The sequence below is a fragment of the Cygnus olor genome, chromosome 17 (genome assembly GCF_009769625.2).
Source record: "Cygnus olor isolate bCygOlo1 chromosome 17, bCygOlo1.pri.v2, whole genome shotgun sequence".
In the NCBI taxonomy this organism is placed as follows: domain Eukaryota; kingdom Metazoa; phylum Chordata; class Aves; order Anseriformes; family Anatidae; genus Cygnus; species Cygnus olor.
In genome coordinates this window covers 13084047-13109542 of record NC_049185.1, presented here as the reverse complement: position 1 = coordinate 13109542, position 25496 = coordinate 13084047, and the positions used below count along the sequence as shown (strand labels likewise).

The 25496-nt window shown below is 45.1% G+C and overlaps 1 protein-coding gene and 1 long non-coding RNA gene across 2 annotated transcripts in view; both read left to right on the top strand.

Annotated features, from left to right (window-relative positions):
* Window positions 1-17: 17 nt before the first annotated feature.
* Window positions 18-5261, top strand: LOC121079785. Its single transcript, XR_005825171.1, has 3 exons — window positions 18-279; window positions 1613-1722; window positions 4376-5261. It is a non-coding gene; the product is annotated as an uncharacterized LOC121079785 (long non-coding RNA).
* Window positions 5262-6447: 1186 nt separating this feature from the next.
* Window positions 6448-25496, top strand: part of PPTC7 (protein phosphatase targeting COQ7) — a 22991-nt gene continuing 3942 nt past the window's right edge. Inside the window, exons 1-5 of the mRNA XM_040577486.1 lie at window positions 6448-7096; window positions 17281-17460; window positions 19872-20070; window positions 22257-22380; window positions 24381-24510. Of these exons, the coding sequence (XP_040433420.1) occupies window positions 6895-7096; window positions 17281-17460; window positions 19872-20070; window positions 22257-22380; window positions 24381-24510 (835 nt within the window). The 5' untranslated portion in view covers window positions 6448-6894. The remainder of the gene's footprint in view (window positions 7097-17280; window positions 17461-19871; window positions 20071-22256; window positions 22381-24380; window positions 24511-25496) is intronic.

The following is a 25496-nucleotide window of genomic DNA, read 5'->3' as shown; positions in this document are numbered from 1 at the left end:
CGGTTGCTAGGGAGCGCGGGGCATCATGGGAGCGGCGCGGCATGGCGGAGCCAGCGCCCTGGCAGCCCCGGGGCATGGCGGGAGGGGGCGCCATGGCGGGCGGCGACGGGGTCAGATCCTGAGGGGAGCCCGCTAGAACCAAGCCGAGGGCAGTGGTGTAAAGTAAATGAACTAAATATAAGCTATGTACGTAATTTGTGCAGAAATGCCACTGGAAGGCTGTATGTGAAAAACAAAGAAAAGTAGGGAATGGCTCCTTGTGAACTATAAAGTCCTGTGGTTAGTATAGTTTTGCAACTTTCTTTCTAATAGTCTGCTTTCCTTTAACTTCTGAAGTATTTATTTTTGAAAATGCCATGGGTCCTTTCAGTTCTTAATGCTCAATGTGCATATTCATTAATTAACCTTGTTAGTAAGCTTGTAATATACACAGGCGTTTTTGTAATGATTTGACAGTAGGACAGACTGAATCAGAGTGATTAAATGACCAAAGTTCCTTACAGTTACCTTACAGATGTTAACATCCAGGCTTAGCTTCCAACTGAGAGAACTTTTTAAAACTTTCTGAAGCGTGTTTTCCACATTATCTGATCAAAACTGTCTACAACACTTGTTCTTGCAGCAGACTGACATCATTAGTGATATTGTGGGACTCCTTTTCGCTTCCCACAAAGGCCTTGTCAGGGCTGCCTGCAGCCATAATGGAGGCTGTCTGCCTATGTGTGGGGAAATTACGGGATCTTTAAAAAGCAATGTTTTTCGTTGTCCTGCTGCAGAGAAGCATGTTGACTTTGCCAGTTTACTCACTTGGATTCGTGTGTTTGTAACTACATTCAGGACAGATGCTGGTGAGCCATTCTGAAAACTCCGTTGTCTTGGGCCCTGCTTAACAAAGCAAGTGGGCACAGGTTGTGGAAGTCTGCCGAGGGCCTGTTTGCAGCTAGCAGAGTTAAAAGACTTGCAGCTTCAAGAAGCAGGCGGCTTCGGGCAGGGAACAGTCCCCTATGTAAAGGAGGGTTGTTTTCCTGCCTATTAAAAAGCAGGTGAAGCTCTTTTCTTTTGTCACTGCTAAGGGAGTGAAGTTTCCGCATCCTCTTGCTTGAGGGAAAGTAAAACAGATTTTGAAGTTTTACTTCTAATTGCTGTGGTGCTTGTCCTGGCTGGGAGAGGCAAGCCTGGAGGAAGGAACAGTTTGACCGTGTGGCTGTTCTCTCCTTCGCTGCCATGTGGCAGAGATCAGACGTCTCTTGGACGAGTCAGACTCAGGGGTTTACAGTCCCTTCAACTGCCTTGACTAAACTGCTCCCACCTGACGTGTGGGCCGGTAAGAAGTATAAAGATGTTTCTCCTACCAGTATGTCCTGCAAATTTTGAAAGTTGGAATTTAGTTTGCGGTCTTAGAGGGAAAGTGGTGGTTTATTGTTTATCATCAGTGGTCATATTCTGTCTTCTGTATCACATGTTCATCTGCATTGTCATCAGTTGAGATAATTACTAATGAATCACCTCCACCTGCTAGTTTACGCATTTCTTACGGATTTAAAATGAGTAAGAAGGACCATGGATAACGCACATGGGAAAATATAATTTAATACATTCTTTTTGCATCCAGATTTACTTTGCAAAGCTGATGGTGTACAGCGGACCAGACTCCTGGGTGAAACCCAAGCCTTGCTGAAATCTGCGGGCTCATCCCAAGCACAGATTGGACCCCGACTGCATGTGGGTAGGAGCTGGATGAGTAAGGAGGTATCATTTCTTACTGCATCTACCTCTGAAACAGAATAGATCTGGGCAAATGTTCATTAGGAAAGTATAATGTAATTAATCCATTTTTCTCATGATGTTTTTCTTCAGAAGTTAGGGCTTTACTCAGACCAACATTTCCCCTAACCCCATCACCAATACTGCCTGCAAAAGAAGAATAGGATGAATGCAGCTGTTGTGTCACTTCGGTTTCCCCTTTATTTATGCGTAAATGACAAACCCTGAATTCCCTGACTCTGGGATGTGATAGTTCAATAAAGTCATGAAGACCTTCCAGAAATACGCACACACAAACAGAATGTGGTAAGCTCCTGCAGAAAGAAACATAAGGAAAACAGAAAAAAATATATATTCGACATAGAAAGTGCAAACCAAAAGCCAAGTATAAGAGAAACCATTTAAAAAACCCTACCACCACAAAAAATGTGCTTGTGTTAGACTTCTGAAGCAGGTTCCAAAAAGCAAACCCCAAAATGTGTAGGGCAAGATCAGAACATTAATAAATAATGTATGTTCTCCATCACAGAGATTTTAATTTATCCTATCAACATGAGTTAATTAATAATTAAAAAGGACACTGTGATACCCATGTGGGAAGTCCTATGAAATGAAAATTCAAGCAGTTTAAAATGTGGTAGATTGCTGTCTATTAAAAAACATGTTAAGGGATTTACTGTATTACTATCTTAATTTTACTTTAAGCAGCAAGACTTTGATGTGCGTTTAAACATTACAGTGTGGCATTTGCAATCCAAACGTTGCGGAATTAAATCCCATCAAGCATGGTAAAATCAGGGGAAATAACTGATTATACACAAACAAAATTAACGCAGATATCTCTTATGAAATGCTAAGACGAAGCAAAAAGCATTACTTAAATTTCAGTTTCTCTCATCCAAGCGTATTTTAGTGATTCAGTAAAATTAATTTTTAACTATGTAACCTTCACCATAGCCCCTTCCTTTTAAAATTATTTTAGATTTAAATAGTTTAATTACTTTTACACATAGAAAATTTATTGCTGTTCCTCGGAAGAAAAGACACTAGAGCTTTCAGAGTAGCATACCAATATCTGTCCTGAAAGTACTTAAAAACATGCAAATCTAAGTGAGTAAACTGGCAAAGTCAACATGTTTCTCTGCAGCGAGGCAATGACAGAAGTTCTGCTCATGCACACATATCCTTTTGATTAAACAGTTTAATTTTATTTTTGGACATTTAAACTAACTCAGAGTAGGATTATCTTAATAACCATGGTCTTCATAAATTACAAAGGATGAAGCGTTCAAGCTGTCTGTAGGCTGAACCTGGGCTGTTCTTTCTGAACACGCTATGTACAGATTTTTTAATCTTTAATTTTTTACAGTTTTAACAGATTCGGTTAGGTTTTGGTGTAAGGAAGTTTTAGTGATAAAAACTACTCAACAGACCTATGTATTGTGAAAGAGCTTCTGTAGGAAGTGGTATCATTCCCGATACTTTAAACTTAAAATTAGAAGAAAATCCTTTGAGAAAACACCTTTGTATGTGCATTACTTTAAATATGTATTTAAATACACCTACTCTAAATAGGTATTTTCAATTTGATGCCATTCAAAGCAATCTTACCACTGAGAAAAGCAACAGTCGCCATTAAACTACAATAGTCTGTATTTTATAGCAAAGCTGGTTAACTTGGGTGGAATTAAAGGAATTGATGGAGAAACTGATACAGGAAATAAATCAGCTTTCCCAAGGTATCACAGACAGCTAACATTTGGGAGGCCCTGGTTGCCCACGTGGAGACAGTGGTCTTCTGTCTCTGCATCTTCCAAATTTGGTGACGTTGTCCTTTTCACAGTAGTTTCCTGTTTGATATTAACTAAGCTTTCTTAACTTCTTTGTAAGGCAAACATTGCTAACATTGCTTTTGCTCTATGACAGATCGCTTTAAAAATTCAAGTGGACAGGCATTTTTAATTAAAGTCAAAACAAAGTCAAATAAGCCTGAAATAAACTGCATTTTAGTTTAGCGCAGCATTAGCTCTTAAATAAATAGTGAGAAGCCTTGGAGCTCTGGGCTGTCTCTGTACAGCAGATGGCATTACAGGTAATATTTATCATACTCCAATCCCGAGGCTAAGATAGTAGGGAGGGAGTATTGACGTCAGCTACAAGTGAATCAGTCTTAATACAAGCCGAAAAACTGCTTGCGCCTTCAACAGTTGATTACATTGTACAGCATTTCTGCTTAGTGCTCCCCATTGCACTTATTAGTCTGTCTGAGCAAGCCTAGCAGGAAGAGTTCATTTTGTTTTGCAGCTTAAACGGACTGATGTAAATTGATCTTGGACTTTGAGGTGGGAAGATTCCACCCAGCTGCTGTAACCAGGGGAATGCCCTTTGCTCCAGTTTTTGTGCCAAATTTGTGCATTTGAGAATTTTAAACAAATACCACTTGGCAGGATATCGGCCCTCAGGGTACAAGAATAATACTGAGCGAGACAGCAGGGCACATACTGGGAGGGATTTACATGGATATCTATCGGCACTGATAGTGAACGGTGGGAGACACCAATCCTCTCATATTTAATTTAAAACGGTGGTTCTTTTTTTTTTTTCCTCACAGGAGCTGAGTGATCTTCTGAATGAAAACCAATAGCCGTTTTTCATCTGGATGAACCACAGGAGTGAAAGAGTTCAACAAATGTTAAGAATTATTACGTCAATGATGTTGTCTTCCTCGGCTGTCTGGGCCAACCTGAGTGGGTGACCAGGGACGAGGGATTATGAACTGCTCATGGCACGCCTAGGAGCCCTTGCTGAAACATGGAGTCATGCTCTGCCAAGGGTATTTGACAGCCTTGCTCTCACGCTAAGTTTCTCAATCTGTGAGGCACGGCTGGTTGACACAGCGCTACAGAGAGCGTCCCATCCTGCTCAGAAACACACCGTGATGAGGTGTGGGGAGCTCGTGTTTGGTTGGAAGCAAGGTGGGGGATTATAGATTGAGAAGGGATGCACTCGCAGCCAGTGTAGGACAGAACACCTTGCTCCATCCGGAGCTGTCTCGAGGCACCCAGCACTGTAGGCAGTATTGAAATCTGGTGCATTAAAGGAGAAGGGCCTAGGTCAGATTGGACTTAGCCTAGAAGGGACCTGGACAAGAAGGAGGAAGAAGGAATGAGTGAAGGAAAAGAATGACTCTCTGGAGGAAACTGAAAATATGCGCTTCCTTTTCCTGCTGTAGATATGGGAGGGGGTGAGACAGCAAGGTTTGCCGCTGAGAAAAGCCGCCCTGCGAGTACTCTTGTCATCTTACACACCCTGATGGGCCACGGCAGCAGCACACCCTTCCCTCCATCCAGCGTGCTTAGAAGATCAGCTATGCGGCAGTTTCCTAACTCACCAAGGCTGGGCTTGGGTCAGTCTTTGTGGTCCCTGCGCTTTCCTTCTCCTCATTTTGAATTACAAACGGGCAGATTATTTTTTAATAAGTTTGGATACCATTTGAGCTTTAGGCTGAAATGTTTCATGCGTTGTTTCAGCCTTTAGCACTTCAAAGGAGAGGAATATTGTCTTTGTCAAGATACACAGCAGCTGAAACGCGTAGCGTGTGTTAATGTTATTATAATGACAGTGCTTCAGCAATGCTCCCAGTGGGCTGGGCTGTGTTGTACACCGCACAGCTTTTCCTTTCACTGGAGTCAGCTTGGGATTCAGGTTTCACACCTGCTTGGGCTGTATGCCCGTGTATTGTTTTGCTATTTACATATATCTGGGTATATAATATAGTGGCGGCCTCGTTACGCGTGTGCATGCAGAGGCATTAAATAAATTTGCGTCTGTTTTTTACAGTTGCCTGCTGGGAGCTTCCAAAGTGGCATTTTGCAGGCCCAAAGGCTCAGGAAGGACGGAGCTGCAGCAGGTAAGGACCCAGGCCTGGGTTCCTGAAGGTGTCGATCCCTGAGGCTGTGAGGCACCGACAGACCGTGCCTTTGTCTCACGTTCTCACGTGCAATTATCACAGTATGACTGAGGTTGGAAAAGACCTTCAAGACCATCTGGTCCAACCGTTCCCCTACCACCAATGTCACACACTAACGTGTCTCTAAGCACCTTTCCTTGAACACCCCCAGGGACGGTGACGCCACCACCTCCCTGCGCAACCCATCCCAATGCCTGACTGCTCTTTCTGAGGAGAACTGTCTCCGAATTTCCAACCTAAGCCTCCCATTTTTGTGTGTGCGCGGTGACTGTGTGCTGTGCCTTCATCCTCAGCGCTCAGTTGGCACCTGCTCCCCACATTTTCGCCAATTATCCCCCAAAATCACAAATTTCGGGTGCCGCGGCTCTGGGGAAGCAGGAGGAGCTGCCCTTCTGAGGCCCGTTTTAGCGAGGAGGAGCTGCCCTCACGCACCCGGGCTGCACAACCGCAGCGCCCTGAGGTAATGACGGGAGTCACGGGGGGGGGCGCCCCCGCCTCCCCCCCCCCGCACCGCTGCGCCGCGGGGGCTGCCGGGAAGCGCGCGGTGTTATTGCCCCGCAGCATGCAAATGAGGCGCGGCGGGGAGCCAATGAGGAGGAGGAAGAGGGAGGGGGGGCTGGCTTGAGGGATGGGGGGGGGGAGCGTTGCGCATGCGCCGTGCGGCGGGGCGGGGTTGACCTTCCCTCCTCAGGCCGCCCGGCCCCGAGCACGCGCGGGAGGGAAGATGGCGGCGGGCGGCGGGGCGCGGGGGCGGCGCTGCGGGCACCGGCGGCTCTGACCGGGAGGAGGCGGAGCCCGTGTCCCCGTGTGTCGTCCACCCCCCCCCCCCCCCCCCTCGCGGGGGGTTAGACGGCGAGGAGAGGAAGGCGTGAGGGCGCCGCCCCGGCTCGTGAGGGGCGTGAGGGCGGCGGGGGCCGGCCCCGGGGGGGGGGTGGGGGGGTGAGGGGCCGGGCCCGGGAGAGCCGGGGCGAGGCGAGGAGAAGCCGGCGTGAGGAGAAGCGAGGAGAAGCGGAGCCGGGCCGAGCCCAGCCGGCCGCCGGGGGAAGGAAGGAAGGAAGGCAGGCAGGCTGGCTCGCTGCGGCGGCCGCTCGCAGGGCAGGAGGCGGCTCCGCCGGTGGCTCCCCGCCGTGGTGGCCCTGGGCTGCTGGGCGCCCCGCGCCATGTTCTCGGTGCTGTCCTACGGCAGGCTGGTGGCCCGGGCGGTGCTGGGCGGCCTCTCGCAGACCGATTCCCGCGATTACAGCCTGGTGACGGCCAGCTGCGGCTTCGGGAAAGATTTCCGCAAGGGCATCCTCAAGAAAGGCATGTGCTACGGGGATGACGCCTGCTTCGTGGCCAGGCACCGCTCAGCCGATGTGCTCGGTGAGTACCGGGGGGCGCCGGGCCCAGCCGCACGCGTGGCGGCCGTGGCGCAGCTGGGCCGCGGACAAAGGGACGCAGCCCGGCCTCGCTTGCCACCTCTGTGTTACTTGACTCTCACCTTTTACGAGCCGAGCCTCTTCTTCTTGGATCAGGTACTTTGGTGTCTGCACAGTTCCTGCCAAAAAGGTGCTCCTGATCAAGCTGCCTAAATGGACGCTTTCTTCTGAATCCTGAAACGTAGGAAAGCATGAGGCTTCTGGTCATGCTCCCTTCTTCCCGTTCTCTCTTTCTAGGCTCATACTATTATGGCCCCCTTTCTCAGCATGCCGTTGGCACGGGGTGGTGCAAAGGCCGGGAGTCTAGGCCCTGCCTTTCACCTGTAGCTGCCTGCCAGGCCTGGTGGCTCCCAGGGCCAGAGAAACTCCTTCCAGTGCCTTTCACTCTCTTTGTCTCCCTAAAACCTCGGCAAGCCCCATGAGGCATTTACATTTCCATGTAAAAGATCACTGAATCATGAGCTTCCTTATTCCAGCGTGTGCCGTGTCCTTGTCAAGTGAAAGGCAAAGTGACATTGAGACTGGTTTCAAATGTCAAACTTCAGTTTCGGTGTTTGTTGTGTTCTGATTGCTTGCTCTGGTTTGGCCTCATCTCTAAAATGAATCCTAACCGGTTCAAATTTTTACAAGTGGTGGATAATAGTAGATAATCAATGGAATCTGTAGTTTATGAGCGGCGTTGCCTTTGACAGTGCTTGACCTTTCTCCTGTGTAGTCAAGGTTGAATTTGGCTGACACTCTGGAAGAGTTAGCTTTTCAGTGGCAGGAGTAAATTTACCACAATTTCAACGTTAAAATAAAAAAAGTTTCTTTTCCTGTCACTTTAAATTAAAAAAGTGGTGGGGTTGCTCTGCAGTGCCTCCTGATGTGACAGTGCTTGGTGAGTCTTTGGAACCCAGTGCTGTCACTGTAACCTGCTTGCCATTTAATGTAGCTGAAACATTTTTGTCAGGAAGCTGGAGCTGGCTGCTAGGTAACAGTATTGCTGGTTATTCTGAAGGGAGCTGATACTCTAAGGGTGATGCTGCAGCTCTCCAGCAGGTGTGGGAAGCCCCCTGATGCATGTAGACATCCTGCATCTTTTCTCGTGCCCGTCCCAAAGGAACTTTTTCCATTAAAATCAGCTGTTGGGCAGCCGTACTCCAGCATGTGACCGAGGCTGGCTGCCTTTGAGCTCTTACTAGGCCAGCCCTGATAAATAGCTCAGCAATCGGTATCTGCCCTTAAAAGAAATGCAGAGCATGCTTTACACATAGATGGACTCTTTGCATGGTTAAGAGAGTGGATTTAGATCCATCTCATGGTATTTAGGGTTTTTGGCCATATTTGGCAATAACCATATGTGGACCTACAGCTTGTCGTGTCTCCCCGCTGGAATCAGCAGAGAGTTGCATTGCTGAGTTTGTCTTTGCATTAATTTTCATGGCAACTTGGTAACAAACAGTTACAACTCCGCTAAAGGCTCAAACAGCAAAGACAGCTTCAGGCAAGGATGTCTAGTATCAAGAGGAGAGTTTAAACAGAAAAGCTGCCCTCCCCCTGTGAAGCTATTTTCACGTTCCTTATTGCTTTTCTGCTCTTAATATGTACCACTAAACCCAAACCACTGTGTATTCTGCAAGCATTAACGCTCACGATGGTTTCTGATGCAATCGAACTTGATGCTTTTTCTTCATCAGTAGTTCTTAAGCTCGCGGACGTAGCAGTTTTCCCCTTGTTTCTGCATTGCTGTCATCTCTTTGCTCTCCCTTTCTCACCAAACCTTCAACCAAAGGAATTTCAGCACCAGTGTTTTCCTGCCCTCGATTCCTCTTGCTCTCGTTGCAAATCTGAGGTTCCTTAAGTTTTTTTTCTGTGTGTGTGTGAGCCTCATAAATCCTGTACTAACTTTACACTTGCCTAACTTTGCCCCTCAGCAAAACTACCTGGGCTGAACCTCCCTGAAGCTTTACAAGCTTCGTTTTTTCAGCATTAGTTAAATGAAGAGGTCAAGTGGCTTTAGCGAAAGTGAATGCTGTGTGCAGTAATACTTGTAGAGAAAAGTAAACGGTCAGGCGTACCGCTTGGAGTAGCCTGCCTTAGTAGTCATCAGTGACCACGCCGTACCAGATAATGGATTTAAAAGTCTTCTGTGCCCGTCTTTTCCAGAATCAATATATGGAAAGCATGCCTGTGTGGGATGGGTTATGGGTGTGGTGTTCCAGTGAAAGAGCTACTCCCAGCCACTTGGCATGAGCGTTTGCTTGGGCATTCATTTTCGTAGGTCAAACAAAAGTTGAGTAGGGCTCAAGAGGCAGCCTGTTTATAGTAGATACAACAATGCCAAGAACTTCTTTTGTCTTCTGTATACTGCATGATCTGAAGGTTGAAAATGCAAGTGTCTTCTAGTCTGTCCTTAGCCTTTCATTGTAAGAAAACTAGAAGACTTATGAAGGCGCGTGTTATTTCCAACCCTCCTGTAGCTGCTAAAGGCTTGATAAGGCCTGTTACGGGTGTGCTTGAAGCCTTGGGTCTTTGTCTCTTTGACTTCTGGCCGGTACGTACCTGTTCAATTTGCATGTTTCTTCCCATCCTGAGCTTGGGGAGGAATAAGAAACTCAAATCCCTGGTGTTTCCTTTGGGATCACTCCAAGAAAAGGAAATAGCTTTACTGTTAATGCTAATCTCTGGAGCTTCGTGATTCAGGCCTGTGTTTGCTTCCTGCTGCTGCTTGCACCTTTTTGTATGTTCACTGCTGGTGTCTTTCTCGTCCAGACCCTCAGACAGCTACAGGATGGCAAGATCAAAATATCGAAATATCTTGCTGACCTGGTAGACATTTATGTACCTGTTCACATCTGGAACCATGCCTCTGTGACTTCAGAGGATATCAGTGTTTTTCAAAGCTGAAAAACGAAACTCTTCAGAAACTGACACCTTTGTTTCTTTCTAATTAGTGTATGAGTAGAGTTCTTGGTGCAGAGGGAGTAAAACATGACTTTAGAAAATGGACTTTAAAAAACATTTCACTTATTTAACGAAACAAGCTCCGACAGTTAATAAATGTTGAGCTCTTTCATGCTGGTGATCTCTTTCCGTTGTTGGGATCTGTCTTTTCTTGCTTATTCCTGCCTTATCAGGCTCCCGATCTCTTTACTATTTTTTTAATGGATTTTCCAAAGTGTGTGACTCATTACTGAAACGTTACAGCAACCGGCGTGCATCTCGTGACAGCATCACTTCTGCAGTGTCTGCTGGGCAGGAGTTTGGGTGTAGCCTGTGTGACTTGACGACTCTTCCAAACTATTTCTGTCCCGCAGGAGTAGGAAAAAACTCTTTGGCAGCAGGGTGCAGTTTGTCCACCGCGAGTTAAAATTTGGCAGCTGTTCTATCTGCTGCAAATCTTGAGTTTTTTTTGGGGAGGAGAAGGGGGAAATAGAGGGCAGCAACTCTAAACTGAAAGGAGTGGCACTGTGTTTGAAAATTAAGTTTGTCCTGGGAGGTATGTAAACCTCTAGAGTGATGAAGCCCCCAGAATGCTTTTAGTCTCGTTGAGAAAAGTAAACTGCAAAATGTAAAAGGATTTGTAGATGAAATGTCAGTGCTGTCCGGGCAACTACAGAGGAGGAAGGGATTCTTCCTCTGGTGCCTGAAGGTCACGTAAGACTACGTTAAGTGGTTTATTTGGTGTCGTACCTATTAAAGAGATTGCTGCTTGAACTTAGCACGCTAAAGGAGGCAAGTGGCCTGCTTGTTTCGGAGTGCTGTTTTACCTCCTCTCTTGGGAGAAATCGAGACATTTTAGAGGGTTTAATCAGTGATTTGGAAAAAAAAAAAATTGTATGTGTCATAATAGTCCAAACTATTTTTTTAACATGAGGAAAAATGTTGTCATTTGTAGAGCAACTGGAGGTTATTGAGAAACATCCCCACTAACAGTCATACTGATTCACTTGTCAGGGCAGCTAATCCAAATGTCAGCAGAGCTGTTCTTGAGTAGCATTTAACAGAACCTCTTAGAAATGCAGCAGCTCGCTTTCAGAGAATGAAACTAAAATCTGATTATTCCAACAGATTATGTACCCCAGTTTCTGGATGGGCCTTGGACACGACGTATTCTCATCGGAATTCACGGCTGAACGCTTACTTTAATTGTAAGGGCTCCTGGTACTCGTTGATAGCGGTCGCTTTTCCATTCAAAAGCAGATCTCAGAGGTTGCTGCTTGAAAGAAAAAGCAGGCTCTGTCGGAGATCACAGAAGGAAATAAGCAAAGCAGAACACAGTACAGTAGGTGAGGCATTAACTGCAGCGAACGTTGCAAAAATCCACGACTTTGGTTCATCTGCACCACTGATATTGTGAGCCTGAAATTAGCGGGGCTGTGAGCGCTTTGGAGCCTGGCTGATGTCTGTGCTGCGCTACCTGTCCCTTTCCAGCACTTAAATGCAAACTGCCAGGAGCATTTCAGCTCCAAAGCAGTGTTTTGGGGTTGCTCAACACCTTGAGAGGTCGAGTAGCTCTGGCTGCGGAGGGAAGTTTATACAGAACTCTCAGATTAAAAAAAAAAAGAGTTTTTAACTCTCAAAATCGACTGAGCAGATCCACTGTAATGCTCAAAAGCTGCTGAGCAGATTTCTCAGACTCGAATACAACAGGTGGGAGAGATAGCTGGTAAAAACGCGTTTCCTGAACAGCTGTGTACTGCAGCAGGAAAAAAAAAAGATGTAAGGAACTGCTTCTTTTTCTTGGAAGTAGGTGCACAATGCAGTGCTTTCAGTTTCTCCTTCAGTCTGTCTTCAACGCTTCTCACGTTGCCTCTTGCTTTTTGTTCCTCATAATTGCCGGGCCATTTATTCTTCCAGTACCTTTGTAGTTAATGCAAGGGTGGTTAGGGACTGGCATGACTTTCAAAATATATAACGTGAATAACCACTTGGCTGTAACACGGTGATCCCGTACACGCTGCCAGTGACACTGCTGGGGAGGTTCGTGCTGGGTCTGACATGTGACTGCCTTTGGATGGGGAGCCTGCCTGGCTGCGGGACTTATCTGTCACTGATAAAACAAGAAATCTTATCGGGTTATCTCGATTCTGATATGTTGACAAATATTAGATGCTGTATTTCAGACTTGGGCAGTGCGGCAGATTGGGCTTTGTTAGTTACCATTTTTGTCTGTCTTCTGTATCTGATGCGAGATCATTCCAGTTGCAGAAATAGACCCTTTTGATGTTCTTTTATCAGTGATTCATCGCTAATTCAGGTAAGGCTCTCAAGAAACTTAAAGTTCAGCAGGATGAGCGGAACATCTTACAAAGTTAATTGTCTTTTCATGCAAAGGCAGCTCCCGATGGCATACTTGTGCCTGCCTGGTGCTTCCGTGTGCCCGTTCTTCTTAGCTGAGAGGCAATATTTTGAAATTTTCTGAGAGATTCTTGGGACAGGGTGATACTTTTGGCTTCTGGCCGTGGGCAGCTTAGTTTGCCGGCCAGCCAGAACTTCCCCTCGTAAAGCTCTTTCTGTTAAACCGTTTGATTAATGTCAGGGTTTTGTTCTGAACTGCAAGCTTGTGGCGTTTTTATTTGCTCTGAATGAGACAGAACATCTGGATCTGACATAAAATAAAACATAAGTCAGCGTGCAGTGAAGAGCCCGTGTTGCCAGCCTCAGCACTCGCTGGCTGGTCCTGGGCTTCTGCAGCTAACCCTGCATGGGGCTGGCAGTCAAAACATTCAATTTGCATTTCAGCTGGCATTTTATCCCGGGTACTTTTAGCATTTCAAAAGCCTTTTTATTAAATTTCGATGCCGGTATCTTCACGTGCTCAGTTTCAGCGCTGCAGCATCAGTCAGTGTGCCTTGTCCTGAAGCTTCCTTACAACTCTCTGTCCCCATGTACGACTCCTTAGGAGGCTCAGGAGCTGGTTTTGGGGCTGACACGTGCAGCCCGTGTTTAATCTGGCAGCAGTGGTTGTGTATTTTCCAGCAGAAGGCGATGGAGTTGTAGAGTTAACTCTCACTGACTCTGGGAGGTCTCCGTAATCTAGTTAACTACTGGAGAAGCTCATTTGAAGTAATTTATTGTGAAATTTTCAATGGCTTTATTTACAGTGGTTGTTCATCTAGCCACAGGCATTTCACTGTCTCGTGTGGACGTTTGTACACTTACTCTCTGCATAGGCTTAAGCAGGGAATATCCAAATATATATTCTGTATAGAATTTTCTGACTACCGAATGGCTTAGAAAAATCAAAGATTTTACATAGTTCGATTTCAGTATTCTTCTGTCAGCCGTGCAGTTTGTTTTAAATACCCGGTGATTCGTATTTCCTAAGCTGGGTAAGTTAAATGTGGATGCTGGAGGGCAATACTTAATTTTTGGCGGTGAAATCTAAGAAGATCAAAACCTGAGTAACTTCTTTTACTTGTTAGAATAATAGCTATTTTGAATTTTTCCTTGTTTTGTTTTTCCTTCTATTAACACAGAGCTGCTCTAAATGAGTACAGTTTAGCATTATTTCTTCTTGGTGATGCTGCTGGTGTCAGTACCCGTGAATTCCCCTTGGGTGGTAGAGAAAGAACGAGCTAGGATGTAGGAATTGGTCCATTTTTGTGAGTCACACTTTCAGTTTTTGCTGCTTCTGGAGCTCGAAACATCTCACGTACTTCTGCTCCGTGATTGCTGCGTGTCAAATCTCACAAAGTTTTTTTCAAACTGTATTTTCATTTACGTGTTTTTTCAGTAGCACTTCATTTAAAAGTCACATCCTCCTTTCCCATAAAAGCGGTCAGTTCATATTGAGAATTTAAAGACGCTCTTTTTAGTTAAAAACCATGCCGCAGGTAGGTCCTGATGGCAGCGGCGATCCCTGGCCCGGTGCCCGAGCAGGAGGAAGCGGCTGCCTGCTCAGGCGGCGTTTGTGCACCGCACTCCGGGAGCCAACAAGGTCACAGCTTAAATGAAATGAACCGACCTGTCGTCTTTTAGAAGTGCAGTAAAAAAACCAAACTGCAGGAACTCCGCGTTGGCCGACTTGGGCGAGGACGAGCAGTCGATGGTGGCGGTGAGGTGCTGGGGAGGCGGCGAGAGCTCGAGCACTGACCTGCTCTGCTCCCGTGCTGGGGAAGGAACACGGCCACGACTGTCTCCTTGCTTCTTACAGGGACACTGCTCCCCTAAGAGTGGTGCGAAGCGAAGTCAGGACCTCCTGGTGGACCGCCTAGAGGAGGGCTGTTTGGGAAGGCAGCGTCAGGATGCTCTGCCGGCTGTTTGTAGCTTCCAGAAGGCAGGAAGGAAGGCAGGCAGAGCTGCTGCGTGGCTCAGGACAGCTTAAAGTGTGCTGACACGAGTATGGATTCAGATTTCCTGCCTGAAGTGAAAAGTGAGCGAAGAAGATTAGGTGGCATGCTCTTATTTTCACTTTAAAATTGAAGTAGGCTTTGATAATTAACCTGACCGGGTGCTTTCTCTGGTGACTTGCTTTCCCGCTCTGTACACTAATGCTCTGGTGTTTCTGTGAAGTATTTCCCAAGAAGACTAAAGCCAAGATGGCATACTGAGCGTTTGAGGGGACTCTGTAACATCTCATGAGCTTGTTCTGTAACCACCTGAGGAACCAAAAGCAGTGTCTGGACAGTATCTGTCAAACACTGCCCTTTTGGTTAACCCTGCTAAGCCTGTCCCTGAAGTGACGCTTGCTGTAATCAGCTAGCAAAGTTACAGCGGGATTGTGCTCATTTCAAAGGGAAAAAAGCTGCTGGTGTGGTAACTTAACGTAAAGCAAGCACTGTCACCCAAACTGATGCTCGGTTGCTATTTCAAGTTGCAGGTCAGAGAGGAAACACTTCTCTTGTTGATCTCTTACTCCAGACTTGTTTGAGCGGCGGCAGAAAGCAAAGGTTTAATCCAGCATTAACCTGGAGCTGCGGGACCAGGGAAGGCAGGCTGGTTCGGTCAAGCATCGCGGGGAAGCCAGGAAGCTTTAGCACCAGCTTCGTTCCAGGGACTGCTCCGAAGAGGGGAGCTCAGGGACCTGCCTCCCTGCTCTGTTCTTCTAAGAAAGCGACCGGACAAAGCAGGTGTCCGAAAGGTTGTGCGCTATTTTTGGGAGAAATCTGATTAATGTTGGTAGGCTGTTGGGAATCTGGATGTAACCTCCTGTCAGATTAGAGTTCGTGCCAAGGGCGGCTCTAAACCTTCCGTCTCAGTTTCAGATGGTGACCAACGTGAAGGGCATTTGCAGATGAGGCAAACTGAGTTTGACCACTTCGGTCACATTTTTGCGCCTTTGCTAATAGGGGTTTTCTTTCTGATACCTGAAAATCAGCACGGTCTGAGCTCAGAGACTGGCTCATCGCGCCTTTATCACGAACACACTGTTTTAGCTTTACTTTCCTGCAGAAACCTGGGCTGGAAGTGGCCAGCCCCTTACGTGCTGGAGATCAAAAAGATTTTTGGAAGGAATTCTGAGTAGAAGTGTTTTGCTCACATAAATAATACTTATCTTAAAGCGGCGTTTTAACTTTAGCATTAAAGCTGATTGAAGAAGTTCAAATACTTTGAAGCCACGTGGGCAGCAGAATATCATTTACTGTCACTGGTCACAGTAGATAAAAATGAAGACAAAGCCCCATGCAAGCCCACGATACTTGCAACAAGTGTTGGAACAGGATAATTAAACCATATGTTTTCCTGATGGCCACTTACCTTCATTTTTTGTTACCCACCTACTTCAAAATAAATTTAAAAGCTCTTTTCATTACTTAAAGGTCAGTGATAATTTTCCTAACTTTGTGAATGTATCACCTATTAATTGTAGCATTTCTCAGTTGGGATTTTAGATGCGTTTTTTTTCCCCTTTTTGCTTAGAAATCCATTTCCCTCAGTTTTGTTGGGATCAATGTCTCTTCATTCCTGCTGCCTAGCCCTTTATCGTTAGCTTGCCCAGTTCTTTTTTGCTATGCCCTGAAAAGATCTCCGATTGCAGCCTGATAGGTGTTAGTGCCACCACGCACACGTTTCCCCCGAGACGCCAGGGGTCAAATTTTCTCTGGAAACTTTGCAGTTGGCTGAAAAACTGCTAAGCTCTGCTTGAGGAAGCTGCAGTGGGGGCACTGCTGTTGTTCTAACAGGACGGTGTGTGCCTGGACAGAGCTCAGAATGCTGAGGGTCTGATGTGCAGCATCTACTGTGTTGCTCGCAGCCCGGTTCAGGAGTTTCATCTGTTGTGATATTTGTCTGACAGATGCCCAAACTGATTTTCCTCTGTGTATGAGACAGCAAAAGCACTTTTCTTGCTCTTATTTCCACTGGTGATGGCATCAAACCACTATGAACGTGAGCACGGTGATCGATCCGACTGTTCATCCTAACCATGTTGTGTGCATCTTCAATATTCGCCTCTGGGGCTGCTCAGAATCTTCCTAAGCTTTGGCAGAATTGGCCGAGTTTTGTGATGTCTGCGCCGTTTTGAATGACAACGGAAATCGGTGGGACCACGATCAGTTTTCATTCTCTTCCTTGGCTAAAGTTTCAAGCTACAAACTGTCCTTGCAGACACAGGTCCTAGCACTGTGTTGGTTTGTCTGTTGTTGCTTTTATTTATTTATTTGAATGGAGATGTAGTTTCTGCAGAAATGGATGTTACTAAGTAGGAGAACATCCCTCCTGTGGGCAGGTAGCTCGAGGAGAAACTTTGGGGCGTTGAATAGTGGGGAAGATCTTTATCGTTTCAATCCTATTAAAAAAATCTTAATGACCTTCGCATTTAGAACTAATCATTGCTCTTTTCTTCCCTTTTAATGGGTTCACCAAAGGTTAATATGTTTGAATTCCTTCCAAAATTCCACATCAGTTTTTGAACTCTAGTGAAGTCAGCCGTCTCCTTGTGAAGTTCTCATCGTTTGACTTGCACCTTCTTTTCAGCAATTCTCACAGTGTGTGGAGTTTTGTCTAGTAGCTGATATCAGAAATTATCTTTAAAATGCTTAGTAATTTATTTCCCTTAATCACAATTTTTTTTCAGGCAGGTGCCGTGTTGTCTTTTAGATGTTGAATGTCGTAAGTGATGTCAAAAATTAAAAACCTCGTTCTGGAAACCATTTCTGTTCACGTAACTCCTGTTTTCTGTTTTTTGTTTTGTTTTTCTAGGGGTAGCAGATGGTGTCGGTGGCTGGAGAGACTACGGGGTTGACCCTTCTCAATTCTCAGGGACTCTAATGCGAACATGTGAACGTTTAGTGAAAGAAGGACGGTTTGTACCAAGTAATCCTGTCGGGATTCTCACTGCAGGTTATTGCGAGCTGCTGCAGAACAAAGTACCTTTGCTTGGTAAGAGAGCAGAAACACGTGAATTGGATGTGTTGTGTGTTACCTCGACATTTACTTAAATATCTACAAATATATCTGCATATAAATACATGTATATAAAATATAGAATATTCAAGTCTTTGCGTGTGGAGGGTGGCAATTCACCAATGCTTGCAGAGTTTGAAAAATGAGTTTGGCAGTAGAGCATGCTATGGCACACACTCCTTGTATAAATAGCTCTTCTCCATTGAAACCTTGCAAGGGTTGTTGGTGGCTTTTTGTTTAAGCTGTGCAAGTAAAAATGTTTTCTGATGATGGCTGGATGCAGTTCTACTCGCTCCTTGCCCTACTGCTCCCGTTGCCTTTTATGTCCAACAAACTTTAAGCATAACAGCTTGACTTAAATAATTCATATCGTATCATCACTGATACCCTGGATTTCTTATAATTCTTTGCAGGGGAATCATTACAGATTTTTTTTTCTGAGAGCAAACAGAAGTAGATGCTTAGCGTGTTCTGTGTCAAACTTGATTTTAGGCAGCGCTTCCAGCTGCCTTGGAATGGTGAACAGATAGGGAGGCAAAGCGTGGCCTCAGCTGACAACCTTGAAAACGGAACACGCTTCTAAAGGGCTGGTGACCTCTTACGCACCAAGAAAGTGTTACCCTGGGTGATATGCATGCTTCTCACCTGACCTTAAACTTCTCTGCCAGAAGAGCGCTGCGTAAGCTATATTTAGCTCCTCTGCTGAGCTCAGGAACAGATGTTCTTGCATTATATGCGCAAAGAATAGGTTCAAATCTCAGAAGTGACCTTACGTGTCACCAAAATAGTGATGGTCGTTAATTCCATCAGGAGTTTGCGTGTCTGATAGTGCTCATTTGTGCAAGGAGATGCAGCTGGAAGCGACCCCCAAAGCGGGCCGCTGGTGAGAGCTCTCAGCGCTTCCTGCAGACAGAGGCAGCCCCGCGTGGCTTGACCTTTCGAGGTCTGAAACGCGGCGTATGCTGAGTCACAAGATCCGCATTCCACACGCGGCCTCCTAGTTACACTGTGCTAATACAGTTAAAATGTGAAACTAATGATCCTCAGTGCTTCTCCTGGAAGAAAGCACTGCTACCAAGTGCGGTATTTTTAGAGGTAGGAAAAAAAAACCACACCTCTGGAGCTACCACAGCAACGAGCAGTTAGAATTTATTTGAAATAAAGTGGAGGGAGAGGACTTCATTAGGGAGGATTCATTAGGCATGAACTTTTCCTTCCTGTTGTGCTTTGTCTTCATGTTTAGTTCATCAGAATTGAATCTAGCAAATTATTTTTAAAATAAGACTGAAGTGGGAGGAAATTGTGCCATTTATTTAAAAGCTATTATCATCGCAGAGCAATCTTGGATGGTGTCATATATAAAATGTGAATCTTTCCTTAAATACTGCTTTGACTTACCATCCACCAAGAGTGGAGAAGGTCCTGTATATTCACTAGAGAACAAATTAAGTGCAGGGTTTTGCGGGGAACTCCCTGGACTGGAGGTGAAACATCCAGACCAGGTGATGCCTAGGGCCAGCTGGACTCGTCTTGTAGGCACCCTGATCATACGTTTAGCTCATCATAAGTCTGTGGTCTGTCCGAGACACAGATGTGCTTGGAAACTTTTTGTGGTTCGCCACCAAAGTTGGCGGCTACCTCCCCGTGAAGGAATTGAGAATGCTGTGGTGCCTGCAGGCATGGCTGGGGTAACACGGGGTATGGTTGACAAGTAGACACATTTCCGTTCTTCCTTTAATCTGGAACAGGATTTGTCTCCAAAACGTGTTTTCTTTAGACTTGTGGAGTTAGTGTCCTGAACGCTTGACGGGATTATTTTTTCAAACAAAGAAGGTAGCTCTGCAGAGCCAGACTGTAGTGAGAAGTGTGTTCATGTTCTGACAAGAGTAATGGAATGCTGTCTGAAACTGCTTGCAACCAAGTATTTAATTGGAGTGGTTTATTTACAGCGGGGGAGTGAAAATGTGCGGAGAACACCTAGCATTGTGTGGATGCTACTGGAATTCTGTTCTCTTAATGCTTGCAGAATTTCAGTATGATAAGTGATTTCTATAAATCCAGTCTTATAGCAGAATGTGCTGACATACGTTGGGATGGAAAAGTGTAAATGAAGTGGAACAAAACAGGTATTTGTCAGCATGGCGTGTTTACCAAAATCAAATCCAGAAAAGGAAGTTCTATAGAAGATCATAGCTTGTTGCAAAGATTTGTAGCATTTTGTTGTTTTTAGGGTATTTTTTTTTTTGCATTAATGATGATAATTTCCATTTATCCTGATCTCTAAGCTTTGATAAATATCTGAATAGTTGGACTATGACTGAAGTCAGTGAAAGAATACGGGCTGTGTGTAAGGCTTGCTCCAGTTACCATATTCTGTTTGCTTTCAGGAAGCAGTACAGCTTGTATAGTAGTTCTGGACAGAACAAGTCATCGTTTACATACGGCCAACTTGGGAGATTCTGGATTTTTGGTAGTCAGAGGAGGAGAAGTAGTACATCGTTCCGATGAACAGCAGCATTACTTCAACACTCCGTTCCAACTGTCAATAGCTCCACCAGAAGCGGAAGGAGTTGTCTTAAGTGACAGGTAAGAAGGGAGAAGATCTTAAATTTTTAATCTGCGGATGTGATCAGCTCCCAAAAGGCTGTGTTTGTACTGCCTCAGAGCTCCTTGTATAATGCAGCATAGCATGTGGGATTTAAATGTGCCCAAGCAAAGGTTCTTATACCTGCCCTCCTGTCTTTAAGGTACCGTAAACACTTCTTACTGTGTACTTAATAAATTTTTTAGGCTGTTGCAACAGTCAAAACGTATTGGGTTTGTGCTTATTCATTCGATGTAGCGTGTTCCTGCAGTTTGTGGCGCGCACTAGGCATGTTCAGGTCCATGGAACGACACTGCACGATAGAGCTGCTACAATGAAGGCTGCAGCCGGTGGTTGCGCCGACCGTCCTGCACGAGTGGCTTGTCTTATCAGCGGCTTTCCTTCCCAGTCCCTGTCTGTGCTCTCTTGAGACTGGTTTGGAGTACGCTAATTTATAGATACCTTGGCAGCGAGGTAGCAAGTGCTTGAAGAATAGAGCAGAGGGACATGTGACTGTAACTCGTGTTTCCAAGCCGCTGTGTTTCCAGCAGCATATTGTATTTGACCAAAACGAGCAAAACTCTTGTTTGGCGGAACACCAAGCTGGGAAATGAGAGTAATAGGAAAGGACAATCTGTTCACAGAAATGAGTTGTTTCAAAGACAGGCTTGTACTTGTGTCTTCCCCTAAGAATGTCAGGCTGATAAAATCCTGTGACTGTGTGAAGTCTAACCAGTAAAATAAAATAAAAGTGAAGAAAAAAAAAATCGGCTTTCAAATACCTATTAAAATACAGCTCTCAAATCAATGGTTATACAGTCATTAAAGTGATATCCCTCTTCTAAATACAGAAAGATGATAAAAGGATCTTAAAAGAGAGACCACAGCAAACAGAGAAAGCAACTTTAATTTTTTATTTTTAAATCTCAAGGCTTATGCCTTAAGGGTTGTAACTTCTAATGCCAAAATAGCTCTTTTTGAAAATGTTGCTTGAAAGCTGTTGAAACACCTGATCATTCTTGCATGTGGTTTTGTTACTTCATCCTAAGGCTGCAGGGAGGAAACCAGTGTAAAACCCTGAAATGAGAACCCTTAAATAATCTAGCCTCTTTATTAGGCTAAAATTAAATGATAGTTTGGAGTTCCAGAACTATTAAAATCTAAATAGTTCTGAAATTCTGTGTCTTGTTCAAAAAATAGCACGAGGGTAGTTGATAACATGATAACGTCCAGTGGAAGTCAGGAAAGCAAAGTAATCTGAGTCATCCCACATTAAGGAAAGTGCAAGATAAATGAGCTCCCACACTTCAGTTCTGAATCATGATTATAGCTTTCTGGCTAGTTTCTGCGCTGTTCTTGACATTAATTAGTACTTGTGCTTGTTGTCTAAATGCTTCTCCAGTATTTTTTTTAATTCATTGTCCCAGTTCAATGCTTAAATTCGGCTACATATGGGGATAGGCAGGCAATCTTAACTCTAACCTTCTTGAAGGTGCACAGCAAAAGGGCTGCTTCCCTCAGCTGATTTCTGGCATAGCCAAATGGCGTGGCATGCGGTCATTTCTGCCTTTTAAAGATCTGTGAAGAATCCTTACAAATGAAGGTTTTGTAGTTACATTGCTTCTGAGAATTGGACTCTGCAGCAGCATTGATGGCCAGTATGGATATTTTCTGCTGTAATGTATTAAACGTAAGTAGACCAACCAGCTGCGGTCTCCTGGTAGCGATTTCCAGACATGCTTCATGTTCCGCTGCAATAGAAAGTGATTCAGAATCCTTAAGTGGCTTGGCCGTTCTGTTAGGAATTGTCCTTTCAAGTACAGTTCTCGTACATGTTTAAGATGGGCGAGAAGGAAGCCCTCAACTGCCATTCCACTTAATGGTTTCCATGGAGATACACTTGTGAAGCGGATTAGTTTGCAGGATTGTTCATCTGGGAATTGTAAATGCAAATCCTTTGTGTAATAGCTGGAACGTTACCTGTTTGCAATCACAGATCTTTTGTTGTAGCTTTCTTGACAAGCTATCCTGGTGCAAAAGCTCCACAGTTGGTGATTATTTCTTTCCTTCCTAGCAAAACGTGTAACAATAGCAAATTACAGGAGCTGTTAGTGTGCTGGGCTGACATTGCTTGGTGCCTTAGTGAAAGCTGGAGGCCATTTCGTTGACATACCTGTCGTTTTCACAGCCCTGATGCTGCTGATAGTACTTCCTTTGATGTCCAACTCGGAGACATTATTTTGACTGCGACAGACGGACTGTTTGACAACATGCCTGACTACATGATCCTGCAGGAATTAAAAAAGCTGAAAGTAAGTGCGCGTGTATATTCTGAATCTCAGATCTTTTGCCCTCCTCATCCCTCGCTGTTACTACCAGTTCTTTCTGAGCGCGCAGCTTTGTGTTATGCGTGAAAGACCCACCACAAAGTGCCGCCGTTTGGAGACTCACCAGCTAACACCACGTGTGAGCAGGGATGTTGGCCCCAAAGTGCTGTCTCTTGAACCAGCACCCAGGCTGAATGTAGAAGCAGCAACGTTGGCAGAAGTTTCCAGAGTAACAGCCAGGAACATGTCACTGATGAGTGCGATGCGAGGGAGACACTGGGGGGATAGGGAGAGGTGTTCAGCAGCGGGCACTGCCCTTGGCCAACTGCTCCCACACTGCATTTTATCTGCGCTTGCAGGTTGCAGATTACATACATGAAAATACAGCGTTCTCTTTCGGGCCGTTCGGTGGGTGGGGTGAGGCATGTACTTAAATAATTTGGAGGTTTTCTGTGGACTTACAAAACAGCAATTCTAAAGTAATCCGAGCTGTCCGAAGTGTGGGTTGTGTGTGTGTGTGCGTGGAACATTTTGAATGTTCTGATAACAAAAATTCGCAGCGACTTTTCCAGATTAGTCACCACAAATACTTGTTTTAAATAGTAAAAATACATTAAACTATTTTAGTTGGGATGAGAGCATTTAGCTCAAGGCTATTTACTTACAGAAAGGAAAGCGTACTTAGGAGGTATCAATATGTATAACCTCCCCAGGGAAACTATTTTGATGTTATGAAATGCAAATAAGTCTCTGTAGAATTACAGTGTGGTTTTAAAAATACTTTGCCTGCTCTTATCCTGCAGGTACATAACCGAGAGGTGGGGTCAGACAGGGAGTGGGTCTTTGCAGACAAAATGTCTGAGGCCTGTGTCTGCATTCGAGGTGGACTCCTGTGTTTCCCCCTCTCTGCAGCCCCTTACCGCTTTCTGTCTTGGTGCGATGCTCAGGTCTGACATTGAAAAGCGTGTCGCTGCGCTGTGGAGCGGCACGTGGGATCATGCCACAGCACAAGCTGTCGCAGGATTTACCCTGGTTAGCGAAGGTAACAGCAGTGCCGAGGATGTGTCAGCGTGCTGCTGTGGTTTGAAGGGACCGGTGTGCTAGTCTGTGACCTGCGTGGCTGTTATTTAGGCTGTAGCTGCAGCACACTTCTGCTTGCAGTACGCCCACCTTCCCTTCCCTGCGCAGACAGCCGGGTAGGCTCGTAGACACTAGAGATTAAATTCTCTTCTGGAAAAAAAAATTGAGCTCCACCTATTGGTGTGTTTGGGAAAGGCACTGAAGTTCCCTGTGGGGTAGGAGGTTCAGCCAAAAGTTAATCGTGTAAGAGCCTGCTAAGTCCCCAGGCTGCAGGGAAGATTTTCTGAAATGACAATGGCGTGTCATGTTGGCTTGAATAAGAAAAATACTGGAGTAAAGCAAGAGATACTGGGGGGGGGGGGGGGGGAAGACATGAAATGCCATCTGTAAAAAGTTCTCTGTCTCGTTAAATTATTTCTCATCTGTCTTTCAAAGTGCTCCTTCTCCCCCAGGCATGCTCTTGTTGATTTGGGCAGGAGACTCAGGACTAAGACTTTCCAGTCAAGGTGTAAAACATACTTAATTCAGCTGAGCCTACTTTGTGAGGGGAAAAAACAGCTCTTTCAGGGTGAACTGTTAGCATTAGCTATCACATCTGGTTCCCAAAGATGAGGCTGTTTAGTCTGTTTTAAATATTAATCTTCTGAATTCTAAATGTTACGAATCATCCAAAAAAGAGAGTGTTACAGCTGCTGCTCTAGGCTTCAGTTGTGAAGATTTGCAGTTTTAACCCAAGTTCATTAACCCTAAGACATGGTTAGGCTTCCCTTTGGAACAGAAGGTGATAACCAGAGCCCTAATCTGCAAGAGAGGGCAGTCAGGGATCTGCAAAACCAACATGCATCAGCGAAACAACTAGCGATAGATTTCCTTATAAGAATAAACTTTGTTTCTCATTAATTTAGAACTCCAACTACGAGAGCATACAGCAGACTGCGAGAAGCATTGCTGAGCAAGCTCACGAGCTGGCATATGATCCCACTTACATGTCACCATTTGCACAGTTCGCATGTGACAATGGATTGAATGTGAGAGGTAAGATATTTTTTTCCCTCCTCCTCCCACTCTCGCTATCTTGAAGAAATCTTAAGCAAAGTTCTGCCCCCAAATCTGATAAGAGAAGAGTGTTCAGAAACGCGGTTGGCAGCAGAACGCCAATCTAGCGCTCCTGGCTTGGCAAGGACCCCAGCTCCTGACGCAGGTCATCCCAGGCCCCAGCTAATCAGAAGCCTCCTGTGGGGAAGTAGCTGGAACGCAGAGAACTCTGCGCGCTGATTTTTATTTTTTGCGGTTTAATCTAATACGTACGCTCTTGGCCCGAGAACCCAACCTGATACAAATTCTCCCGGCTCCCAGGAGAACTGCACTTGACCTGTTCTTAGGATTTGTGTGTGGGTGTGGGGTTTTTTGTTGTTAGTGTTTTTTTAAGTTTCCTATTCTTGATGCATTTTAGTCGAGATTCTGCCCACTGTTGGATTTTTGTTGTTCTTTCTGACCCTTGTACCATTAATGTGTCAGTCCTGATATCTGTTGGTTCTATATCCTGTGCTCTAGAAAGATACGAGCACCTGGCAGAGTTCAGAGTCCTGTCAACCTTTTTTTTTTTAATTTTTATTTTTAAATAAGATGTTCTCATTTTTGTATCAAAAGGGTAGGATTTCCTGCAACACCCTAAACATCTTTCATAAAGGTAGATAGTGATTTTAAAGCTCAGGCTCCGTGTTGCTACAAAGCCCGGTCATTCAGTAATGAATTTTCTGAATCCAGAGGCCTCATTTGACCTTCTGGGTACCAAAATACCCCTGTGAGCTATTTTTGTAGAATTTGACTGCTGTAGCTACTGAGTTTTGAGAAGTGATTATCAAAAGGGTTAAGTAGCTTTTAGAAGGATGTAGAATCATTAAGGTTGGAGAAGACCTCCGAGATTAGGCTGGAGAAGATGCTAGAAGTGTTTGATTTTTACAGTCAATTCCTGAGATGATGCTTCCTGACTGCAGCTTGCCTGTAACAAAACAAAGACT